Below are 23,011 nucleotides of genomic sequence, written 5' to 3'. Positions count from 1 at the left end.
GCTGTATATAGTACTCTCTGGGCTGTGCTTTATATAGTACTCTGGGCTGTGCTGTATATAGTTCTCTGTGGGCTGTGCTGTATATAGTTCTCTGTGGGCTGTGCTGTATATATTACTTTGTGGGCTGTGCTGTATATATTACTTTGTGGGCTGTGCTGTATATATTACTTTGTGGGCTGTGCTGTATATATTACTCTGTGGACTGTGCTGTATACTTCTACGCGAGCTGTGCTATAGTATGCAGGCTGTGCTGTATACTATGCGGTTTGTGCTATATAATATGCGGGCTTTGCTATATACTATGGGGAGTATATTATATTCTATGGGGGAGGCCATGTTATGTACTATGTGGCTGTGTTATATACTATTGTGGGGGTATATTATATTCTATGGGGGAGGCTGCGTTATATACTATGGGGGGCTGCATTATATTCTATGGGGGGCTACATTATATATTATGGGGAGGTGGGCTGTATTATATTCTATGGGGGTTACATACTCTGGGGTGGCTGCATTATACTCTGTGGGGTGGCTGCATTATACTCTGGGGTGGCTGCATTATACTCTGGGGTGGCTGCATTATACTATATGTGGGCTGCATTATACTGTATCGAGGACTATGGGGAATACGTTATACTATATGAAGAACTATGGGGTGCATTATACTATGGGAAGTGAATTGTACTACATGGATGACTGTGGCGGTGCATTATACTATATGGAGCACTATGAGGATTGTATTATGCTATATGGAGGACTATGAGGATTGTATTATGCTATATGGAGGACTATGAGGAGTGTATTATACTATGTGGAGGACTGAGCAGTGTATTTTAATATATGGAGGACTATAGGGAGTGTATTATACTATATGGAGGACTATGGAGCACATTATAATATATGGAGGACTATGGGGTGTATTTTACTAAACAAGTAAAATGCTGCATATTCGGATTGTTTTTGCTGGAACAAAAAGCCTTGTTGTCGGCAGCACATTGCCAGTGTAAACTGTAGATGTGCTGCTGAAAACATGATACTGTATGGTGATCTGTTAGTGATCTATTAGTGATCGTTCTGTCTCATCATTATTCCTCAGCTGGTGGAAAGAGGCCGGGAAACAAGCGTTGAACAACTTCAGTATTGTCGATCAAACTCGTTTAGCGGCCTGAACTCAGCGCACGTAAATACAACAGAAAGGCTTCTGTGTGATGTGCAATATGTTAGCATTTGGGGACCCATTTTAAACTTTGCCTAGGGCCCCACTTTGCCTAAAACCGGCCCTGCCTACAAGTGTACAAAGATATTATACAGTCACCATGTGACAAGTGGGCCTGTGTAACTTCAAATGCCAGGGCTGAATTTTAGTCCCAGTCCGGCCCTGTGTGGGGGTAAACCACTGTTTGGGCGCATGGGAGAGCTCGGAAGGGAAGGAGCGTCATTTGACTTTTTCAACGCAGAATTGGCTGGAATTGAGATCAGACGCCATGTCGCGTTTGGAGAGCCCCTGATGTGCCTGAACAGTGGAAACCCCCCCCCAATTCTAACTCCAACACACCCCTACCCCAATGCACCCCTAAGACCACCACACCCTTACCTTAACCCTAATCCCAACTGTAAACTTAGTCCTTACCATAACTTTAGCCCCAACCCTAATCCTAATGGGAAAATGGAAATAAAAAAAGTATGTGTTTTAAATATTTTTCCCTAAGGCGGTGATAAAGGGGGGTTTGATTTACTTTTTATCAGGTTTTTGTTTCGCAGCTGTCACGCGCTAGACTCTCTTTTCATTGCAGAAAATTGTTTATGCCTCTCCACATTTTGAGAGCTGTAATTTTTCCATATTTTGGCCCACATATTCTTCTGGTCAGTACAACTACAACAATACCTCAAATCACTTTTTTATATTTTGGTGCTTTTATACAATAAAAGCTTTTTATATAACAAATATTTGCATCGCTATAAATTAATTTTTTCACTGATGACTCTGTATGGCAGCCCGTTTTTTGCGGGACAAGATGGAATTTTCAGCGGTACCATTTTTATGTCTTGTTGATCACATGTTCCACTTTTTGTTCGGCGGTTTGATCAGCTGGCACCCAGCCCCGGACGGCCGCACACCATCCATGTGCGCGGCCAATCGGGTTCGACGTACTATGCCGTCCATGGTCAGACGGGCCCAGCCCACATGGACTGGATAGTACGTTGGATGTCATAAAGGTGTTAAGGAAGCATCACCCTGAACACCAATGTCCTAGTACAGTGTTTCTCAACTCCGGTCCTCAAGACCCCACAACAGGTCATGTTTTCAGAATCTCCTTAGTATTGCACAGGTGATAATTTCATCACCTGCTCAAGCATTAATTCAATCGCCTGTGCAATACTAAGGAAAACCTGAAAACATGACCTGTTGTGGGGTCTTGAGGACTGGAGTTGAGAAACACTGTCCTAGTGTAATGTCTCTTAAATGTTGTGCTTTTTGTCATTAGTTTGTAAATCTGCCTGAAGGTGCCCCTGTGCTCTAAGGCTATGCACACAATGCAGATTTGCTGCGGAACCGCAGCGGATTTTTCGGCACAAACGCTGCAGAGCCACACTGATGTACAGTACAATGTTATTCAATGGTAAAAAAAAAAAATCTGCAGAAAAAAAATCAGTGCGGAATTGCTGTGGATTTCAAAGTGCATGTCACTTATGTGCGGATCTGTGGCGTTTCTGCACCCCTCCATGATAAAAATCCGCAGTGGCAAAAACCGCTGAAAATCCACATCAATTCCGCATAAAAACCGGCAAATCTGCAGCTGCAGATTCTGCCAGGAGATGCTGATTTTGTGCAGAAAATTCTCCACCTCTTTTCCTACGTGTACACATAGCCTAATACCTGCAAACATAATTCTCATGGTTTGCTAATAAAAGGTTTCACTCCTAGAATACTTTTCATTTTTTGGCATAGAAGTATTTACATGGAGTGAGAATTAAAATTCATAAATCAGGCTTAATCTTTATTTGCATAACCTCCCACATTTTCTACTCACATTTAAAGGGGTTGTCCACTAATTTCAGTTAATCCCCCAATGTATCCCTCCGGGGCCTCTAATGAATTGTATAAATACCTGCCGTTGCCGTTTTCGCCTGAGTGGCGCTATGCTGGCGGCTGAGTCCAGGTCATGTGAGCCCCAGGCTGCAGCCGCCACTAATTTCTGCTGACGTCAGTCAATTTCCAGACTCTAGAAATTGACGTGACATCAGCAGCAGGCGTGACCCAGCCTCCACAGACAGCGGTCACTCATCAAGAGTGACTGTGCTGGGGGTCTGTGTGCTGGGGGTCTGTGTGCGTGCGGTGGGTCTGCTGGCCGTGCTGGGGTCTGCTGCAGGGGAGGGGGTAGTCATTGGGGTGTGTGTGTCTGTGTGCAGGCATCGTCCGATGGGACTACAAGGCCTATAGGGCTCTGCCTGCTACAATGACAGTGAGTGACACATTAGCCAATGATGGGACAGTAGTAGTCCCATCATCCGGCTAATGTGTTGAATGAAGAAAAAAAAACACGTACACATAGACATGCACCATGCGACATGTGACGACATGCGATGACATGCAGCATGTGACAACATGCATCATGCGATGACATACAGCATGCAACATGCGCAATGTGACGACATGCAGCATGGGACATGCGCAATGTGACGACATGTGATGACATGCATAGACATACACCATGCAGCATGTGACACCATGCAGCATGTGACGACATGCAGCATGTGACGACATGCAGCATGTGACGACATGCAGCATGTGACGACATGCAGCATGTGACGACATGCAGCATGTGACGACATGCAGCATGTGACGACATGCAGCATGTGACGACATGCACCATGCGACGACATGCAGCATGCGACATGCGCAATGTGACAACATGCAGCATGTGACGACATGCACCATGCGACGACATGTGATGACATGCAGCATGCGACATGCGCAATGTGACGACATGTGATGACATGCATAGACATACACCATGCGACATGTGACGACATGCAGCATGTGACAACATGTGACGACATGCAGCATGTGACAGAGTACACACTCACATCGTTTGTCACTTTGATCCCCGAAGCCAGTGTCATCTGTAAAAAAAAAAAAAAAAAAAATTAAATAAACAACCAATATACTCCCTGATCCGCAGATATCCAATTAAAGCGAGTGTCCCATGACTATCTCCTGTGGAGAGCAGCAGCATCAACTGATGCGTCCGCTCTCCAGGGGCTCCAGGAATACAATGACGGAAGGTACCCTTCCACAATGTATTCCCCACAATGTATTCCTACGCCCCTGTGAGAAAATAGTCCCTAGTCTCACTTTTGGCATTTCTGTGAGATACTTTATGGCAATTGCTGCGTGGGAAAATGAGACCAGGGAACTTTAGTAACCTCAGCCATTGTCTCCTGTCAGTATGTCACTGAGGGTCCTATAGAGCAGTGACATCAACCTCGTTAATTGGACTACGGCGGACAGGTATTATACAGTTTACTTTACGTGTTTTTTTTTTTTTTTTGCAGGCGCTGAAGTATGGTAAAATACTTTTTTCTGGATGTGTCTAATTTTTATTTTTTTTATTTTTTTACTCTTTCACTACTACTATAGGATTAATAATGGATAGGTGTCATATTGACGCTTCTCCATTAATAACCCGGCTTAATGTCACCTTATAATAGCAAGGTGACATTAACTCTTTATTACCCCATATCCCACCGCTACACGGGAGTGGGAAGACAGGGGCTAAGTGCCAGAATTGGCGCATCTCACAGATGCACCATTTCTGGGGCGGCTGCGGACTGGTATTTGTAGCCGGGGGGGGCAATATCCATGGCCCCTCTCTAGTCTTATGAATATCAGCCCGCAGCTGTCTGCATAGCCTTTCTGGCTATAAAATATAGGGGAGCACCACGTAATTTTATTTTTTGGGGGGGGTCCCCCTATTTTAATAGCCAGTTAAAGCTACGCAGACAGCTGCGGGCTGATATTCATAGCCTAGAGGGGCCATGAGCATTACCCCGTTCCCAGGCTACAAATTGGCCGTCGGCTTTCCCCCTCTGGTGCAGAAAATTGCGCTGGAGCCCACGCCATTTTTCTTTAGTTAATATTTTTTAACTGAAACATTGTTCATTAACCCCTTTCTGCCAGCTGACGGAATAGTATGTCAGCTGGCAGTATCCCCCACTTTGAGGTGGGCTTCGGCGGTGAGCCCACTTCAAAGCCGCAACATGTCAGCTGTTTTCAATACAAAAATTTTTTTTACATGATTGCTAAACGGCGTAGCGAAAAGGAAAAATCAAAAGTATGGGGTTTTTTTTGGTCACCGCGACATTGCATTAAAATGCAATAACGGGCGATCAAAAGAACATATCTGCACAAAAGTGGTATCATTAAAAATATCAGTTCGGCACGCAAAAAATTAGCCCTCACCCGACCCGATCTCAGGAAATATAGACACTACGGGAATCGGAAAATGGCACAATTTTATATTTTTTTAGCAAAGTTTGGAATTTTTTTTTCACCACGTAGATAAAAAAAAAAAATAACTTAGACATGTTTGGTGTCTATGAACTCGTAATCACCTTGAATCATAATGGTAGGTCAGTTTTATGCTGTGCACGTTGCAGAATTTTCTGCACAAAATCTGCATCTCCTTGCAGAAAACACAGCTGCGTTTTTGATGCATTTTTTTCACGGTTTTTGCGTGATTTTGATGCAGTTTTTGGTGCTTTTTTTTTTTTTTGCGCGGTTTTTTTTTAAAGTTTTTAGTGCAGGTTTTTCTGCAGCGTTTCTCGGACCCACATCCGCAGCAAAACTGCAGATCTTTTTTACATCTGCAGTTTTGCTGCAGATGTGCCTGACTCAATGAAAGTTTGAGGGTGCAGAAACGCTGCAGTTCGGCACAAGTGACATGATGCGGAAAAAAAGCTGCGTTTCGGTGCGGCTTTTTCCGCAGCATGTGCACAACAAGTCTGAGGCTCCCATAGACTTACTTTGGTTGTGCCCTACACTGCGGATGCAATTCTGTGCAGCAAAAAACCCTGTGGATCTGGAATCAAATCTGCAACGTGTGCACACAGCCTTAGCATTTAGTGAACCTAGCAAAAAACAAGTGTGGGATTGCACTTCTTTTGCAATTTCATCTCACTTTGAATTTTTTTTCACATTTTCTGTTACACGACATGCTAAAACAATGGTGTCGTTCAAAATTAGAACTTGTCCCGCAAAAGACAAGCCCTCACATGGCCAAATTGATGGAAAAATTATCGCTCTGGAAAGAAGGGGAGCGATAAATGAAAAAAGCTCCAGGGGTGAAGGAGTTTAGAAACATGGATATGGACATATCTATGGAGAGAGAGAGAGAGAGAGAAATGTAAAAGAGGAAGAGAGAAATGTAAGAGGAAGAGAGAGAGAGAAATGTAAAAGAGGAAGAGAGAGAGAAATGTAAAAGAGGAAGAGAGAGAGAAATGTAAAAGAGGAAGAGAGAGAAATGTAAAAGAGGAAGAGAGAAATGTAAAAGAGGAAGAGAGAGAAATGTAAAAGAGGAAGAGAGAAATGTAAAAGAGGAAGAGAGAAATGTAAAAGAGGAAGAGAGAGAGAGAAATGTAAAAGAGGAAGAGAGAGAGAGAAATGTAAAAGAGGAAGAGAGAAATGTAAAAGAGGAAGAGAGAGAAATGTAAAAGAGGAAGAGAGAAATGTAAAAGAGGAAGAGAGAGCGAAATGTAAAAGAGGAAGAGAGAAATGTAAAAGAGGAAGAGAGAGAGAGAGAAATGTAAAAGAGGAAGAGAGAGAGAAATGTAAAAGAGGAAGAGAGAGGGAAATGTAAAAGAGGAAGAGAGAGAAATGTAAAAGAGGAAGAGAGAGAAATGTAAAAGAGGAAGAGAGAGAGAGAGGGAAATGTAAAAGAGGGAGAGAGAGAGAAATGTAAAAGAGGAAGAGAGAGAGGGAAATGTAAAAGAGGAAGAGAGAGAGAAATGTAAAAGAGGAAGTTAGACAGTTGGGGTGTGTTTTGGAGTGGGTGTGATAGGTTTGGGTTTAGAGGCCAGTGCAATGCATCATGGAACTTGTAATATTAGAGCACAATAACTCAGGAGAAAGGAAGTTGTAAATTAACCCCATGAGAGCTGAATCCAGCACTGAAGATGTGCTGCTACAGCATGATAAAAGGCACATAATAGCAAGATTTATGGGGATCAAATGATTGTAGTGGACAACTTCTTTAATGACCTTGTAGGGGGCATACGGAGCAGAATTTCAATACTTGGAGATGACACTAAACTCTGCAGGGTAATCAATACAGGGGAGGACAATTTTATATTACAGGATGATTTATGTAAACTAGAAGCTTGGGCTGATAAATGGCAAATGAGCCTTAATGGGGATAAATGTTAGGTCATGCACTTGGGTCGAAGTAATAAGATGTATAACTATGTGCTTAATTCTAAAACTCTGGGTAAAACCGTCAATGAAAAAGACCTGGGTGTATGGGTGGATGACAAACTCATATTCAGTGGCCAGTGTCAGGCAGCTGCTACATAGGCAAATAAAATAATGAGATGTATTAAAAGAGGCATAGATGCTCATGAGGAGAACATAATTTTACCTCTATACAAGTCACTAGTGCGACCACACTTAGAATACTGTGCACAGTTCTGGTCTCCGGTGTATAAGAAAGACATAGCTGAACTAGAGCGGGTGCAGAGAAGAGCGACCAAGGTTATTAGAGGACTGGGGGGTCTGCAATACCAAGATAGGTTATTACACTTGGGGCTATTTAGTTTGGAAAAACGAAGGCTAAGGGGTGATCTTATGTTAATGTATAAATATATGAGGGGACAGTACAAAGACCTTTCTGATGATCTTTTTAATCATAGACCGGTGACAGGGACAAGGGGGCATCCTCTACGTCTGGAGGAAAGAAGGTTTAAGCATAATAACAGACGCGGATTCTTTACTGTAAGAGCAGTGAGACTATGGAACTCTCTGCCGTATGATGTTGTAATGAGTGATAAATTAATTAAATTTAAGAGGGGACTGGATACCTTTCTGGAAAAGTATAATGTTACAGGGTATATATATTAGATTCCTTGATAAGGCGTTGATCCAGGTAACTAGTCTGATTGCCAAATGTGGGGTCAGGAATAGTGTTGAGCGATACTTTCCGATATCGGAAAGTATCGGTATCGGAAAGTATCGGCCGATACCGTCAAAATATCGGATCCAATCCGATACCGATACCCGATCCCAATGCAAGTCAATGGGACGAAAATATCGGAATTAAAATAAACCCTTTATAAACTTGTAGGTTAATTCTACATGAAGGAAAACAACTAAGAATAATGTAGGATGTATTGGGGGACGTGGCGGAGACATTAAAGGCACAGAGTTTTAGCCCAATGTAATAGAATAGCAGGATTTTGGGGTTTTTTTATGACGTTCGGCGGTAGAAAGATTTTGACTATGTTAATTTTTTTTTTTATTTTGTCAGATATTGATGTTTCACTACTTCCACGCCCTTCACCTTCTTTTTTACTTCTCCCACACTTTCTTCTTCATTATCCTCATCATCAGCTTCTTTGACATCAACTTCTTCACCTTATTCATCTTCTTCTTCATCTTCTACCTATTATTTTTTTTGGTTACATTGTTCATATTCTTTTTATTTTACTATTATCTTCATCATATTCTACTTCTTCATCATATTCTTATTTGTGACAGGCATTCCCGTAGTTGTTATCTATAAAAGTTTGAAGATTACACCTTCCGTTCTGCCTGTCACAAAACAGTTACATTTGTCCGCGTTCAGTTTGGCCTGCAGCATCAGGCTTTATCCAGGGGCACCACGAGGAGGAACGGACTCACCCCCATACACTGCTTAGTCTTCTTCTGCTTATAATTTACATAATATTTTTTGCTCTGATATTTAGTGTTATGCTTAATGTTCTTCTGCTCTTTGTTCTGCAGCCTCTTGTTCTTCTGCTTCTTGGTCTTCCAGGTCGTCGTCGTCTCCAGGGTCGTCGTCTCCGGGGTCGTCGTCATCGGGGTGGTCTTCAGGGTCGTCGTCTCCGGGGTCGTCGTCATCGGGGTGGTCTTCGGGGTCATCGTCTCCAGGGTCGTCGTCATCACGGTGGTTGTCGTCTCTGGTGTCGTCGTCATCTTAGGGGTGGTCTTCCGGGTCATCGTGTTTAGTCTCTTGAACTTGGAAATGTAGCAGAAGGTACAAGAAGGCTGAGAAAATGCCGAGAACCAGCTGATGGAACTGGAACTCGGATGGCTACCCGAAGGTCCAAGAGCCAATGGAACTACCGAGGACCAGCTGATGTTACTGGAACCCGGTTACTAAGCAGGAGGTACCCGTGCCTGAAAGCACTACCAAGGACCACCTGACGTTGGTGGAACTCGGATACCCAGAGGGAGGCACCTAAGCCAGAGGCTCTGCCCGGAACCAGCTGACTGTACTGGAACCAGGATGGGGAGCAGAAGGTACAAGAGCAAGTGTCTGCGTGGCTTTTGCAGGACACGATGCCGGCTGCACAGCAGGGGAACAGCTGGCGGTGCTGAACCCCACTGACACATTGGCTGGTGTTTTTCTCTGTGCAGCTAGCACATCTGGGCCCCAACTGGCAGTGTTAGAGCCCAGGGTCAGCAGGAGGAGCAGGGGGAGCGGAGTGTAGGCCGAAGCCTGCACTGGAGCAAGTTGAAAGGAAACCTTTAACCCCCCCCCCCAGGCGTTTGTAGCTGGAAGAGCCATCGTGTACACCACTAATGCTGGAAAAGGTAAACTTAGCTCTTTTAATTATGGTCCTTGCAGATGCTGAACCTAACACTTATGAAATGTGTCCCCTCACAGCGTTCAACCGTCCGGTAGGTGGAACTTTCCTTTGTCATGTGACGCAGCACAGCCGTCATTTTTACCCCCTTGGCGCCGTGCGCCGCCTCCTCAGCGTTGTTTGAATCTGTCCCGGAGCCTGCGCTGTTAGGTTACCCCTTGGCCATGCACACATTTCGCGCTGCCCGTCTTCTGACATCATTTGCTGTCAGGCTGGCTGCGCCTGTGTGGGTGCGCTGTCCGAGATTCAGCCTCGCGGTGTCGTGTAATGTAATCCCACCGCGGGCCTGGGATCCGTGGCCATGCGCAGTGCATATCCTCACCTCACTCCCCTCCCTACGGCTTCTTCAGACTGTGCGGTGTCACGGCCGTGGCATGCTATTAGGGATCAGCTGACACCGAACAGTCTTTAGAAGCCGTAGGGAGGGGAGTGAGAGGCGAGGATATGCACTGCGCATGGCCACGGATCCCAGGCCCGCGGTGGGATTACATTACACGACACTGCGAGGCTGAATCTCGGACAGCGCACCCACACAGGCGCAGCCAGCCTGACAGCAAATGATGTCAGAAGACGGGCAGCGCGAAATGTGTGCATGGCCAAGGGGTAACCTAACAGCGCAGGCTCCGGGACAGATTCAAACAACGCTGAGGAGGCGGCGCACGGCGCCAAGGGGGTAAAAATGACGGCTGTGCTGCGTCACATGACAAAGGAAAGTTCCACCTACCGGACGGTTGAACGCTGTGAGGGGACACATTTCATAAGTGTTAGGTTCAGCATCTGCAAGGAGCACCACGAAAAGAGGCACTTTTTCCCTTTGCATCATTACTGCTGCACAAGGTGGCTCCTTCAGTAACAAACGCCTGGGGGGGGGGGGGGACAGGTTCCCTTAAATTAAACTTGTTGTGCCTGCGTGGCGGTCGCAGTACACGTTGCCGTATACACAGCAGGGGAACAGCTGGCGGTGCTGAACCCCACTAACACATTTGCGAGGTGTTTGGCTCTGTGCGTACAGCACTTCTGGACGGCAACTGGCGGTGTTGGAGCCCAGGGACAGGTGGAGGAGGAGGAGGAGGTTGGAGGAGGTAGGAGGGATTGCCACACACAGCAGGGGAACAGCTGACGTTACTGAACCCCAATAACAGAGGAGGGACTGTTGACTGTGCGTACAGCACTTCTGGACGGCAACTGGCGGTGTTGGAGCCCAGGGACAGGTGGAGGAGGAGGAGGTTGGAGCAGGTAGGAGGGATTGCCACACACACAGCAGGGGAACAGCTGACGTTACTGAACCCCAATAACAGAGGAGGGACTGTTGACTGTGCGTACAGCACTTCTGGACGGCAACTGGCGGTGTTGGAGCCCAGGGACAGGTGGAGGAGGAGGAGGTTGGAGGAGGTAGGAGGGATTGCCACACACAGCAGGGGAACAGCTGACGTTACTGAACCCCAATAACAGAGGAGGGACTGTTGACTGTGCGTACAGCACTTCTGGACGGCAACTGGCGGTGGTGGAGCCCAGGGACAGGTGGAGGAGGAGGTTGGAGGAGGTAGGAGGGATTGCCACACACACAGCAGGGGAACAGCTGACGTTACTGAACCCCAATAACAGAGGAGGGACTGTTGACTGTGCGTACAGCACTTCTGGACGGCAACTGGCGGTGTTGGAGCCCAGGGACAGGTGGAGGAGGAGGTTGGAGGAGGTAGGAGGGATTGCCACACACACAGCAGGGGAACAGCTGACGTTACTGAACCCCAATAACAGAGGAGGGACTGTTGACTGTGCGTACAGCACTTCTGGACGGCAACTGGCGGTGTTGGAGCCCAGGGACAGGTGGAGGAGGAGGAGGTTGGAGGAGGTAGGAGGGATTGCCACACACACAGCAGGGGAACAGCTGACGTTACTGAACCCCAATAACAGAGGAGGGACTGTTGACTGTGCGTACAGCACTTCTGGACGGCAACTGGCGGTGTTGGAGCCCAGGGACAGGTGGAGGAGGAGGAGGTTGGAGGAGGTAGGAGGGATTGCCACACACAGCAGGGGAACAGCTGACGTTACTGAACCCCAATAACAGAGGAGGGACTGTTGACTGTGCGTACAGCACTTCTGGACGGCAACTGGCGGTGTTGGAGCCCAGGGACAGGTGGAGGAGGAGGAGGTTGGAGGAGGTAGGAGGGATTGCCACACACACAGCAGGGGAACAGCTGACGTTACTGAACCCCAATAACAGAGGAGCGACTGTTGACTGTGCGTACAGCACTTCTGGACGGCAACTGGCGGTGTTGGAGCCCAGGGGCAGGTGGAAAAGCAGAGGAACACAATGTAGGCCGAAGCCTGAGAAAGTCGAAAGGGAACCTTTAACCCCCCCCCCCAAGGCGTTTGTAGCTGAAAGAGCCAGCTTGTGCAGCACAAAAGATGCAAAAGGAAAAGGTGGCTCTTTTCATCATGCTCCTTGCAAACACAGAACTAAACACTTATAAAATGTGTCCCCTGAAGCCGTGAAACCGTCCCGGAGGTGGGACTTTCCTTCGTAATATGACGCAGCACAGCCGTCATTCCTACTTTCCCGCCGCCGTGCCCCGGCTCCTCAGCGTTGTTTGATTCCGTCCCGGAGCCTGCGCTGTTATGTTATCCCGTGGACAGGCACACTTAGCGCTGCCCGTCTTCTGACATCATTTGGTGTCAGGCTGGCTGCACCTGTGCGGCCGCGCTGGCCGAGAGCCCGCCTCGCAGTGTCTTCTGATTTAATCCCACTGGGGGCCTGGGATCCATGGACATGCGCAGTGCATATCTGAACCTCTCACTCCCCTCCCTATGGCTTCTTAAGACTGTGCGGTGTCACGGCCGTGGCATGCTATTAGGGACCAGCTGACACCGAACAGTCTGAAGAAGCCATAGGGAGATGAGTGAGAGGTGGAGGTTCAGATATGCACTGCGCATGTCCATGGATCCCAGGCCCCCAGTGGGATTAAATCAGAAGACACTGCGAGGCGGGCTCTCGGCCAGCGCGGCCGCACAGGCGCAGCCAGCCTGACACCAAATGATGCCAGAAGACGGGCAGCGAGCGCTAAGTGTGCCTGGCCACGGGATAACATAACAGCGCAGGCTCCGGGACGGAATCAAACAACGCTGATGAGCCGGGGCGCGGCGCCGGGGGGGTAGGAATGACGGCTGTGCTGCGTCATATTACGAAGGAAAGTCCCACCTCCGGGACGGTTTTACGGTATCAGTGGACACATTTTATAAGTGTTAAGTTCTGCGTGTGCAAGGAGCAAAACCAAAATAGCTACCTTTTTCCTTGTGCAGCATTACTGCTGTACAAGGTGGCTCTTTCAGTAACATACGCCTTGGGGGGGGGGGGGGACAGATTCCCTTACATTTCAGTTGTTGTGTCAGCGTGGCGGTCGCATGACACATTGCCGGCTACACAGCTGGGGATCAGCTGACGTTACTGAAACCCAATAACACTGGGTCGTATGTTTTGACTGTGCAGACGGCACGTCTGAGCCTCAACTGGCGGTGTTGGAGCCCAGGAATTTAAGTTCAGGTGGTAGAAAGATGAACACAACAGGAGACCTGGATAACGTATACAGTGACCTAATTAGTTAATCAGGAGGAGGAGTGGCAAATTCATGCGAGATCCAGGCCTTGTTCATTTTCAGGAAAGTAAGCCGGTCAACGTTATCGGAGGATAGTCGCATGCGACGGTCAGTTAGTACACCACCTGCAGCACTAAAGACACGTTCCGATAATACACTGGCCGCAGGGCAAGACAGCACCTCCAATGCATACTGGCTTAGCTCTGGCCATGTATCCAGCTTTGAGACCCAAAACTTGAAAGGGGAAGAGCCGTCTGGGAGTACAGCAAGAGGGCAAGACATGTAGTCTGTCACCATCTGACGGAACCGTTGCCTCCTGCTGACTGGAGCCGTCTGTGATGGTGTAGACTTTTGTGGCGGGCACAGAAAACTGTGCCACAGTTCGGCCATACTGGTCTTGCCTTGGGCAGAGGCACTGCTTCTGCTCCCTCTTTGTGCAGAGCCTCCACCACTGCCTGGACGCACTGAGCTGCTTTGGAATGCACTAGCAGCACTTCTCTCAGTTGGAATGGAGAAGATGATTGAATTGACCAGTGTGTCTTGGTACTCCCGCATTTTTCGCTCCCGGTTCAACGGTGTGATGAGGCTTTCTACGTTGTCCCGGTAGCGAGGATCGAGGAGGGTGAACACCCAATAATCAGACATGTTGAGAATGTGGGCGATGCGGCGGTCGTTTCTCAGGCACTGCAGCATGTAATCCACCATGTGCTGCAGACTGCCAACTGCCCAAGAAACGCTGTCCCCTGCTGGAGGCGTGATCTCTGCCCGCTCGTCATCACCCCACCCTCGCTGTACACACTGAGTACTGGACAATTGTGTAACTCCCTCCTCTGGACGGATGTCTTCCTCCTCCATTGACTCCTCCATTGACTCCTCCTCATCCTCCTCACAAACTGTCCCCTGCCTACGCGTTTGTGAGGAACCACGTGGCGCTGACTGTCCAGAAGATGATGGAAATGGTGAATCCTCATCCTCCACCTCTTCCACAACATCATCCCTTAGCGCTTGCAGTGATTTTTCAAGCAGGCAGATAAGGGGGACAGTCATGCTGACTAGTGCATCATCTGCACTCGCCATCCGCGTGGAATAATCAAAGGGACGCAAAACCTGGCAGACGTCATTCATAGTGGCCCACTCTGTGGTTGTGAAGTCTGTACGGCGCTGACTGCGACTTTTTTGCGCCTGAAGCAGCTGGTACTCCATTACAGCTTGCTGCTGCTCACACAACCGCTCCAACATATGTAACGTGGAATTCCACCTGGTAGGTAGGTCACATATGATGCGATGTTCCGGCAGGCGACGTCGGCGCTGCAGAGCCGCAATGCGCGCTTTTGCCGTGCTGGAACGCCGCAAGTGAGCACACTCTAGGCGGACCTTGTGCAGCAGTGCATCAAGATCCGGATAGTCCCTCAAAAAGCTCTGCACGACCAAATTGAGCACATGTGCCAGACATGGGATGTGAGTGAGGTTGCCGAGGCCCAGAGCTGCCACCAGATTTCGGCCATTATCACACACTACCATGCCTGGCTGGAGATTCGCTGGCACAAACCACACATCGCTCTCCTGCTTGATGGCATTCCAGAGCTCCTGCGCTGTGTGGCTACGATTCCCCAAAAAAATTAATTTCAAGACGGCCTGTTGACGTTTGGCCACGGCTGTGCTCATGTCGGTCGTAACAGGTACACGTTCATCACGGGTCCATGTGGAGGTGGACTGTGACGGCTCCTGCAGCGATGATTCTGAGGAACTGGTGTAAGAGGAGGAGTCAATGCGTACAGAATGGATTCCTGCAATCCTTGGAGTGGGCAGGACACTTCCTGCGCCACTCGCACGGTCTGTACCCGGCTCAACGACATTAACCCAATGGGCAGTGAGGGAAAGGTATCGCCCCTGTCCATGTTGACTGGTCCACACATCGGTGGTGAGGTGGACCTTGCTACTGACGGCGTTCAGTAGCGCGTGTTTTATGTGTCCCTCCACATGCTTGTGCAGGGCAGGGACGGCTTGCCTGCTGAAGTAAAAGCGGCTGGGCACATTGTACTGTGGTACTGTCAATGACATCAAGTCACGGAAGCTGTCAGTCTCCACCAGCCTGAATGACAGCATTTCCAGTGACAGAAGTTTGGCAATGCCTGCAGTCAGAGCCTGTGCTCGTGGGTGGTTTGACGAGAAAGGCCGCCTTTTCTCCCATGCCTGTACTACCGATGGCTGTAGACTGGGCTGGGAGTGTGTGGATGACTGGGAAAGTGGTGCTGCGGGTGGAATTACAGCGGGTCTCTGGACAACAGGGCCAGAGGTTCTTCCACGGCGATCCTGGGAGGAAGCCGAACCAGCTGCGTGTGAGCTAGAGGAAGAGGCAACACGAGCTGAAGAGGTGGTAGCTGCCGCTGTTGGTTGGCCTACCTCTTCTTCAGTGTGTTTTTCTAACTCCGCCGGGTGCCTGTTGCGCACATGTTTCCACATGTTGGAGGTATTGAGGTTGCTGACATTTTTCCCTCTTTTGACTTTTTGATGACACCTTGCATCTGACATAGCAAATGTCATCTGCAACTGTGTCAAAAAAGGACCAGGCACTGCAAGTCTTGGGAGCGCCCTTTTTGGCTTTTGGAAGAGACATGCTCCTAACGGGTGCCAAAGCGGAGGCTGCAGGATCCGCAGTCTTCCCCCTCCCTCTCCCTCTTTGGGCCGTACGGGGAATCTCTTCCTCAGAGCTGCTCCCACCACCTTCCTGTCCCTCACGCCAAGATGGGTCGAGGACCTCATCATCTACACTAACCTCTGCCCCCAACTGCTCCTCCTGGGTAGTCTCAGCAGCAGAGCACGCACCAGTAAGTGGCACCTGAGTGTCATCATCAGCTGATGCGGCCTGCGATGTGGTGACCGGAGCCACTGGCCCACCCGCCTCTTCAGAGGAAGACAGAAAAAGCTGTTGGGCATCACTGCACCCTGCCTCTTCTTCCATTTCTCCAATGCTGCTTGGCTGGCCCCCTGTTTCCAAGCCAAGAGATTCAGAGAACAGAAGTAGAGACGGCTCCTGTCCTGGGCTCTCTGTCTGCCTGGGCAATTTGGCAGGTGGTGAAGAGACAGATGGGTGCTCTCCAGTGCTCTGTGTCTGAGAGGATGTGGCACTAATGGAAGTTGATGCATTAGCTGCCATCCATCCGACAACAGCTTCAATTTGTTCTTGACGCAGCAGCGGTGTACGGCGCTCTGACACAAAGCTGCGCATGAACGACTGTTGCCTGGTGAAAGTGGGTGCTGATGAGTCACCGGTGCCCGCAGCAGGCACAGAATCCCCACGTCCCCTCCCTGCTCCACGCCCACGCCCACGTGCCTTACTCACTGCCTTCTTCATCTTGGTTGACTGATAAAGATAAGCAGAAAAGTACTAACGGATTTGTGTGCTTATTCCTGAGCAACTCCTCCTAACAGGTATAAGAAACACTAATTTTCTAAAGTGTGGACTAGACTTTAATATGAGCTAATGTGGCCTACACAAATGTAAAGTGGTGTAACTGGTGTGTTTGGTGAACTTTATGATTTATTTATTTTTTGGGGGCTGAACTGACAACAGATAGAGCTGCAGTCACACGGAGACCGTGCAGACAGACGTAAACGGCGCTGCAAGGCCCAAAAACCCTCCTCTACGTTATCCTATGTAGTGTTTTTCCACAAGTTAGCTGGAGACGGGTGGAAAGACACTAATAGGATTTTTTAAAATAAATTAGCAGCAACCTACACTACTTGAAAAAAAAAGAAAATTGATTTGGCGGTATGACGCAGTGAACAACCCTGAGCTGGAGACAACCAGGCTATGGCTGCTCACAGACTACAGGGCGAGCTGCAATCACACGGAGACCGTGCAGACAGCCGTAAACGGCGCTGCAAGGCCCAAAAACCCTCCTCTACTTTATCCTATGTAGTGTTTTTCCACAAATTAGCTGGAGACGGGTGGAAAGACACTAATAGGATTTTTTTGAATAAATTAGCAGCAGACTACACTACTTGAAAAGAAAAAAAAAAAAAGAACAGTATGAGGCAATGAACCACCCTCCCTGAACTGAATACAACCAGCTATGGATGGCCTGTGTGGCTGCACTCAGACTAGAGAGTGGGCTGCACTCTCACACACACACACACACACACACACACACACACACACACACACACACAGACCTTGCAGATCGCTGTGAAAACAGCGCTACAAGGCAAAAGCAAGGTGAATAGTAGGTGAACACAGCGGTTGCTAAATTAGCCTTTGGAAAGCACAAAGAAGCAAATCGCTATCTCTAAACTGTCCCTCAGTCAGCAAACAGCGTCCTGTCACTAACTGAATTCACAGCAGAGTGATCGCAAAATGGCGCCAGCGACTTTTAAACTGCATCATGACATCATTTCAGCAGCCAATCACAGCCTTGCCAGTAGTTTCATGCCCTCCATGCTAAACAGGATGTGCCCACACTTGGAATCATTCTCATTGGCTGAATTTCTGCATTTTGAATCTTGGAACTTCCGATTCCGGTATCCGATACGCGGCAAGTATCGGAATCCCGGTATCGGAATTCCGATACCGCAAGTATCGGCCGATACCCGATACTTGCGGTATCGGAATGCTCAACACTAGTCAGGAAGGAATTTTTTTTTTTCCCCAATGTGGAGCTTACTCTTTACCACATGATTTTTTTTTATTTTTTTTTTTTTTTTGCCTTCCTATGTATAGCAGAAATTACATGAGGATTATAGTGACAGGCATTGTTATCAGCAGACCCCCAGATTTCATGCCAAACCATTGACTCCCCACAATCACTGGACTAAATGCTAATGGATGGCATGTATGATGAGCTTTCTGCTGGCATTTGTTTAATCCCACTGTCTGACAGCAGGATTTAACTGGTTAACAGCCATGAGCGGAGCACTGACTCTCCAGCCGCCGTTAAAGGCACATTATTGATTAAATCTGCCATCATATGCAGGGAAAGGTGTGGGCAAACAGTAAGACCGCATCAACTACAGGACACAACCTTTGACATAAATATATGTCAAAAGTCGTGAAGGTGTTAAGACAGCCATTTTGTACATCAGTCTTTATACCAGTTGTGTAGGATAAAATGTGACAAATTCATTAAGAGGCCCATACCACTAAAAGGGAACCTGTCACCCCCAAAATGGCTGGTGAGGTAAGCTCACCGGCATCAGGGGCTTATCTACAGCATTCTGTAATGCTGTAGATAAGCCCCAATGTTACCTAAAAGAGGAGAAAAAGACGTTCGATTATACTCACCCAGGGGCGGTCCGGTCGGATGGGTGTCTCCGGTCCGCTCTGGCGCCTCCTATCTTCATTCCATGACGTCCTCTTCGGGTCTTTACGCCGCGGCTCCGGCGCAGACGTACTTTGTCTGCCCTGTTGAGGGCAGAGCAAAGTACTGCAGTGCGCAGGTGCTGGGCCTCTCTGACCTTTCCGGCACCTGCGCACTGCAGTACTTTGCTCTGCCCTCAACAGGGCAGACAAAGTACGCCGGGGCCGCGGCATAAAGACCCGAAGAGGACGTCATGGAATAAAGATAGGAGGCGCCGGAGCGGACCGGAGACACCCATCCGACCGGACCGCCCCTGGGTGAGTATAATCGAACGTCTTTTTCTCCTCTTTCAGGTAACATTGGGGCTTATCTACAGCATTACAGAATGCTGTAGATAAGCCCCTGTTGCTGGTGAGCTTACCTCACCAGCCATTTTGGGGGTGACAGGTTCCCTTTACTAAAATTTTGTGCATCTTATTGGCAGTGTGCACCTTGTCAGAAATATTAGTCCATGTGGGGACTGAAGTAATATTTTCTGGTGTAAGAAATGCTATCACTATTGATAAACGGGCATACTTGACACTTCTTCTCACGCTATGGCTTCTCACAAGTTCTACCCATTTGGCAGAATTGCGACTTTCTCAGGGTTTCGTGGCTTTTTTTTTTTTTTGGGGGGGGGGGGAACTTTGCTGTTGTGGTCAGCTGCAAACACCATGTCAAAGTGCAACTACCTCTTTCTTAGGAGGTTGGTAAAAGAGGAAAGTAACCCCGTATTGTCAGAGATTTTGCGTTTTAAGGAGAGCAAAGCGTATAAGTGAATGTATAGAGATTTCTGATGAAAGGTACACAACAGCTCGTCGTGAATTAGTGGAGCTTTCCCATGAAGCTGGTTGTTTGCTCAGGGTTGACCTTGGCAAATCTTATTGGCAGATTTAATTCTAACTGGAAAAAACTATCAAAAATCGTTGTTTTCCCTACAAAAAAAGGCAACTGTAAAGTGCAGAGTTGCTGTGAATGCTGTGTGACTCATGCTTAAGCTATAGTGGGGTACAAAACACAATTAGGCTAAGTACACAAACGTATTAAAAATCATCCAAGTTTCATCTATAAGCCACAGCCGATTGGTTGTTTTCTCGTTTGTCATCCTTGTGCAATCTTTGTACAATCCGTTTTTACACATCAGCAGTTACTGTGAATTTACAAGACCAAATGCAGTTTCCTAAGTATGTCAAAGAAATGCAGAGTATCCATAATATTGGGTGGTTTTCATAGTTTACACACCCATCGTGCAAGTCACATGCAAAACATGGAAGAAACTAGTAAACGTTGTGATTTTTTTTTTATTTTTTTTTTTTCTTTATTCATTCCCCTCCCCATGTGCAGATTTGGCCCCAATTTAAAAAGCTCCTCTGCATTGCCTCATTTGATAACCTTGTCCTGAGCGCTGTCCATGTGCTGTCGTGTGAACTTGGCCTCACTGAAATAAATGAGCACATAATTTGCAATACCTAAAATTAGATTACAATGAGAAATTGACTCTGAAATATATTTCATGTTGTAACAAGACAGGGTTTTTATTTAATTTTTTTTTCCTACAGGAAGATCGGCAGATGTCTATACTGATGGCTGCTGTATTAACAATGGAAGATATGGAGCAAGAGGTGGAGTTGGTGTTTATTGGGGTCCCGGAAATCCTCTGTAAGTACAACTTGTTTTTTTTTTTGTTTGTTTTTTTTGTCGGACTCTAAGACTCATCTACTGTAGGTTTTAGATGAGGAGGAAATTAGCGGGGGGGAGGGGGGATTGAAGCAAAAAATGTGGCCAATTCTGTACTTAATATCCCCTATCCTAGTATATATGGTCCCCTCATCCCCATCCTGATACACATGCCCCATACTCCCCCCTTCCTCATCCCCATCCTGGTATGCAGGGCCCCATCTCATCCTAATATGCATGGCCCCATCAGAAAACATGAAGAAACACCCCCCCCCCCCCCCAAAAAAAAAATAAAAATGAAAAATAAAAAAAAATTACACTTGTCTACCTGGCGCTCCCTTGCAGCATCTTGTTCTAATGCCAGCGGTTGCTTTACGCTTGTAAGCAGCGCATGGCAGGGGATGTCATACGCTGCTTTCAAGCCAAAGGACAGCTGCTGGACTACTCACTGCTCTACACGTGGGGATTTTTTTTATGTTTACACGTAGGAAAAGAGGTGCAGAATTTCTTGCACAAAATCCTGGCAGACGCGGATTTGCCGTGGTTTTTATGCTGATTTTGTTCGGTTTTAATGCGGATTTTCTGCAGATTTTTGTCATGGAGGGTTTCAGAAACGCTGCAGATCCGCACAAAAGTGACATGCACTTCTTTGAAATCCGCAGCAATTCCGAACTGATTTTTCCACACCATCTGCACAGCTTTTTTTTTTATTTTTTTATTCCCATTGAATAACATTGTACTGTACATCAGTGCGGATCTGCAGCATTTTTGCTCGGAAAAATCTGCTGCGGATCCGCAGTAAATCCGCATCGTGTGCACATAGCTTTAACCTACTGATGTCTCAATTTTACTTTTATTGGTATTAATTTTTATAATAAATCAGTCTGTCATTGTTAGTTTGCTTACTGTAAGTGATATCTGTAATTTGTATGTAACCCCTTCTCATGTACAGCACCATGGAATCAATGATGCTATATAAATAAATAATAATAATCGCCTCAACGTCCTTTGCGGCTCATCAGGAGGCCTGATGCCATATAGTGCGTCTCGATAGAAGGTGATGTGCACCGAATTATATAAACCTCTGCTTAAATAGCCCGCTTTTACCTCTGCCGGAAATCATGATCCGCCTATCTATGCATGCCCCGTGTTTCGTTCCAGCCTGGAACGCACGGAAGTTACTGTCATTTGGTGAATGAACCGGAAGATGTTTCACATTAAACATGCGCAGACCAAAGTGTCCTGGGTTATGGCTGTCTGCACATGAGCAAAAGACGAATGGACATTCATAGATTGTAGCTCATACTGCGCATATTAGGTGAGCGCAGCATACCAGGGGGAGTCATACAAACTGGTATAACCTTATTTATTTGGCGCTTTCTAATACATCACATTACACTACCACATAATAAATCATAAAAAATAAGTTTTAAATAACCCAGGTCTCAGCAATGTATTTTTTTCACCAAATGGTATATCAATAGCCCAGGTCTTCCAGTAGTGTATTGCTGTTTATTTGATGTAAGAATTATTTATTTAATATTATGAATTAAGCCTGTCCTGAACTAACATTAATGTGAATACACTGCTCAAAAAAGTAAAGGGAACACAAATCTCACATCCTAGATACAGTGCCTTGTGAAAGTATTCGGCTTCCTGGAACTTTTCAACCTTTTCCCACATATCATGCTTCAAACATAAAGAAACCAAATGTAAATTTTTGGTGAAGAATCAACAAGTGGAACACAATTGTGAAGTTGAACGAAATGTATTGGTTATTTAAAATTTATTCAGTCGCCATGACAGCACAACGAGAGAGGGAATCCGCCCTTCAGGGACAGGAAACCTACAGACATAAAAAAAGGGCGGTACCTCTCTCCCACGTCAGTTGGTTCCAGTTGGTTTCCTGTCCCTGCGGAACCTCTTCAGACAGGCCTCGAAGAACGTCGAAGAATGAAGGTCCCACTCCTGACAGACCGGTACAGGTAGCGGGGGTCCCCTACCTCGGCCTGGTCAGGAGAATGGAGGCACCACACGGCAGGGGCACTGTTCGTGTAGGTGGCAGCAGGAGGAAGCAGCTCTGGTGTGGATGAGCTGGCTTCTGCGGTGTCCGCGCCTGGTGAGTATGAGGTTCTCGTAGGGCCGTGTCTGCTGGGGTCTGCCGCCACCTGCGCTGGTGCCGGCATCGGCTGGGGAGTGGGGCCGTCCTTGTCCGGCGCGTCTGCTCCCTGCGCCGCGACCGGAAGGGGCATGTCCGGATGACGCGGCCGGGCATGCGCGGTAGCGCTTTATTCCTGGCTAATGGCGGCGCCCGGCGTCTTGGAAGGGGGTTGGACCTCGGGGTCTCCGGCACTAGGACGTGGCTCAAGCGGTGGACCGGAACCAAATCGGCAGGTCCGATCAGCGGCACCTGGAGTGTTTCCCTGCTGATCCCCGGCTGGGGGCGGTACCCAAGGGGATTTAAGCCGTGCATGTGGGCCACAGCGTGTTCCTGACCGTCCATCCATCGAGTCGCCGGAAGGAACAGCGCAGAGCGGTGAG

The 23,011-nt window shown here is 47.7% G+C and overlaps 1 protein-coding gene across 1 annotated transcript in view; it reads left to right on the top strand.

The window, feature by feature from the left end:
• Positions 1-23,011, top strand: part of LOC143808568 (ribonuclease H1-like) — a 180,323-nt gene that overhangs the window by 33,200 nt on the left and 124,112 nt on the right. The window contains exon 3 of the mRNA XM_077291379.1: positions 20,353-20,452. Coding sequence (XP_077147494.1) covers positions 20,353-20,452 — 100 coding nt within the window. The remainder of the gene's footprint in view (positions 1-20,352; positions 20,453-23,011) is intronic.

This window comes from Ranitomeya variabilis, chromosome 2, assembly GCF_051348905.1.
Source record: "Ranitomeya variabilis isolate aRanVar5 chromosome 2, aRanVar5.hap1, whole genome shotgun sequence".
In the NCBI taxonomy this organism is placed as follows: Eukaryota; Metazoa; Chordata; class Amphibia; order Anura; family Dendrobatidae; genus Ranitomeya; species Ranitomeya variabilis.
This window is presented reverse-complemented; position numbering and strand designations above follow the sequence as displayed.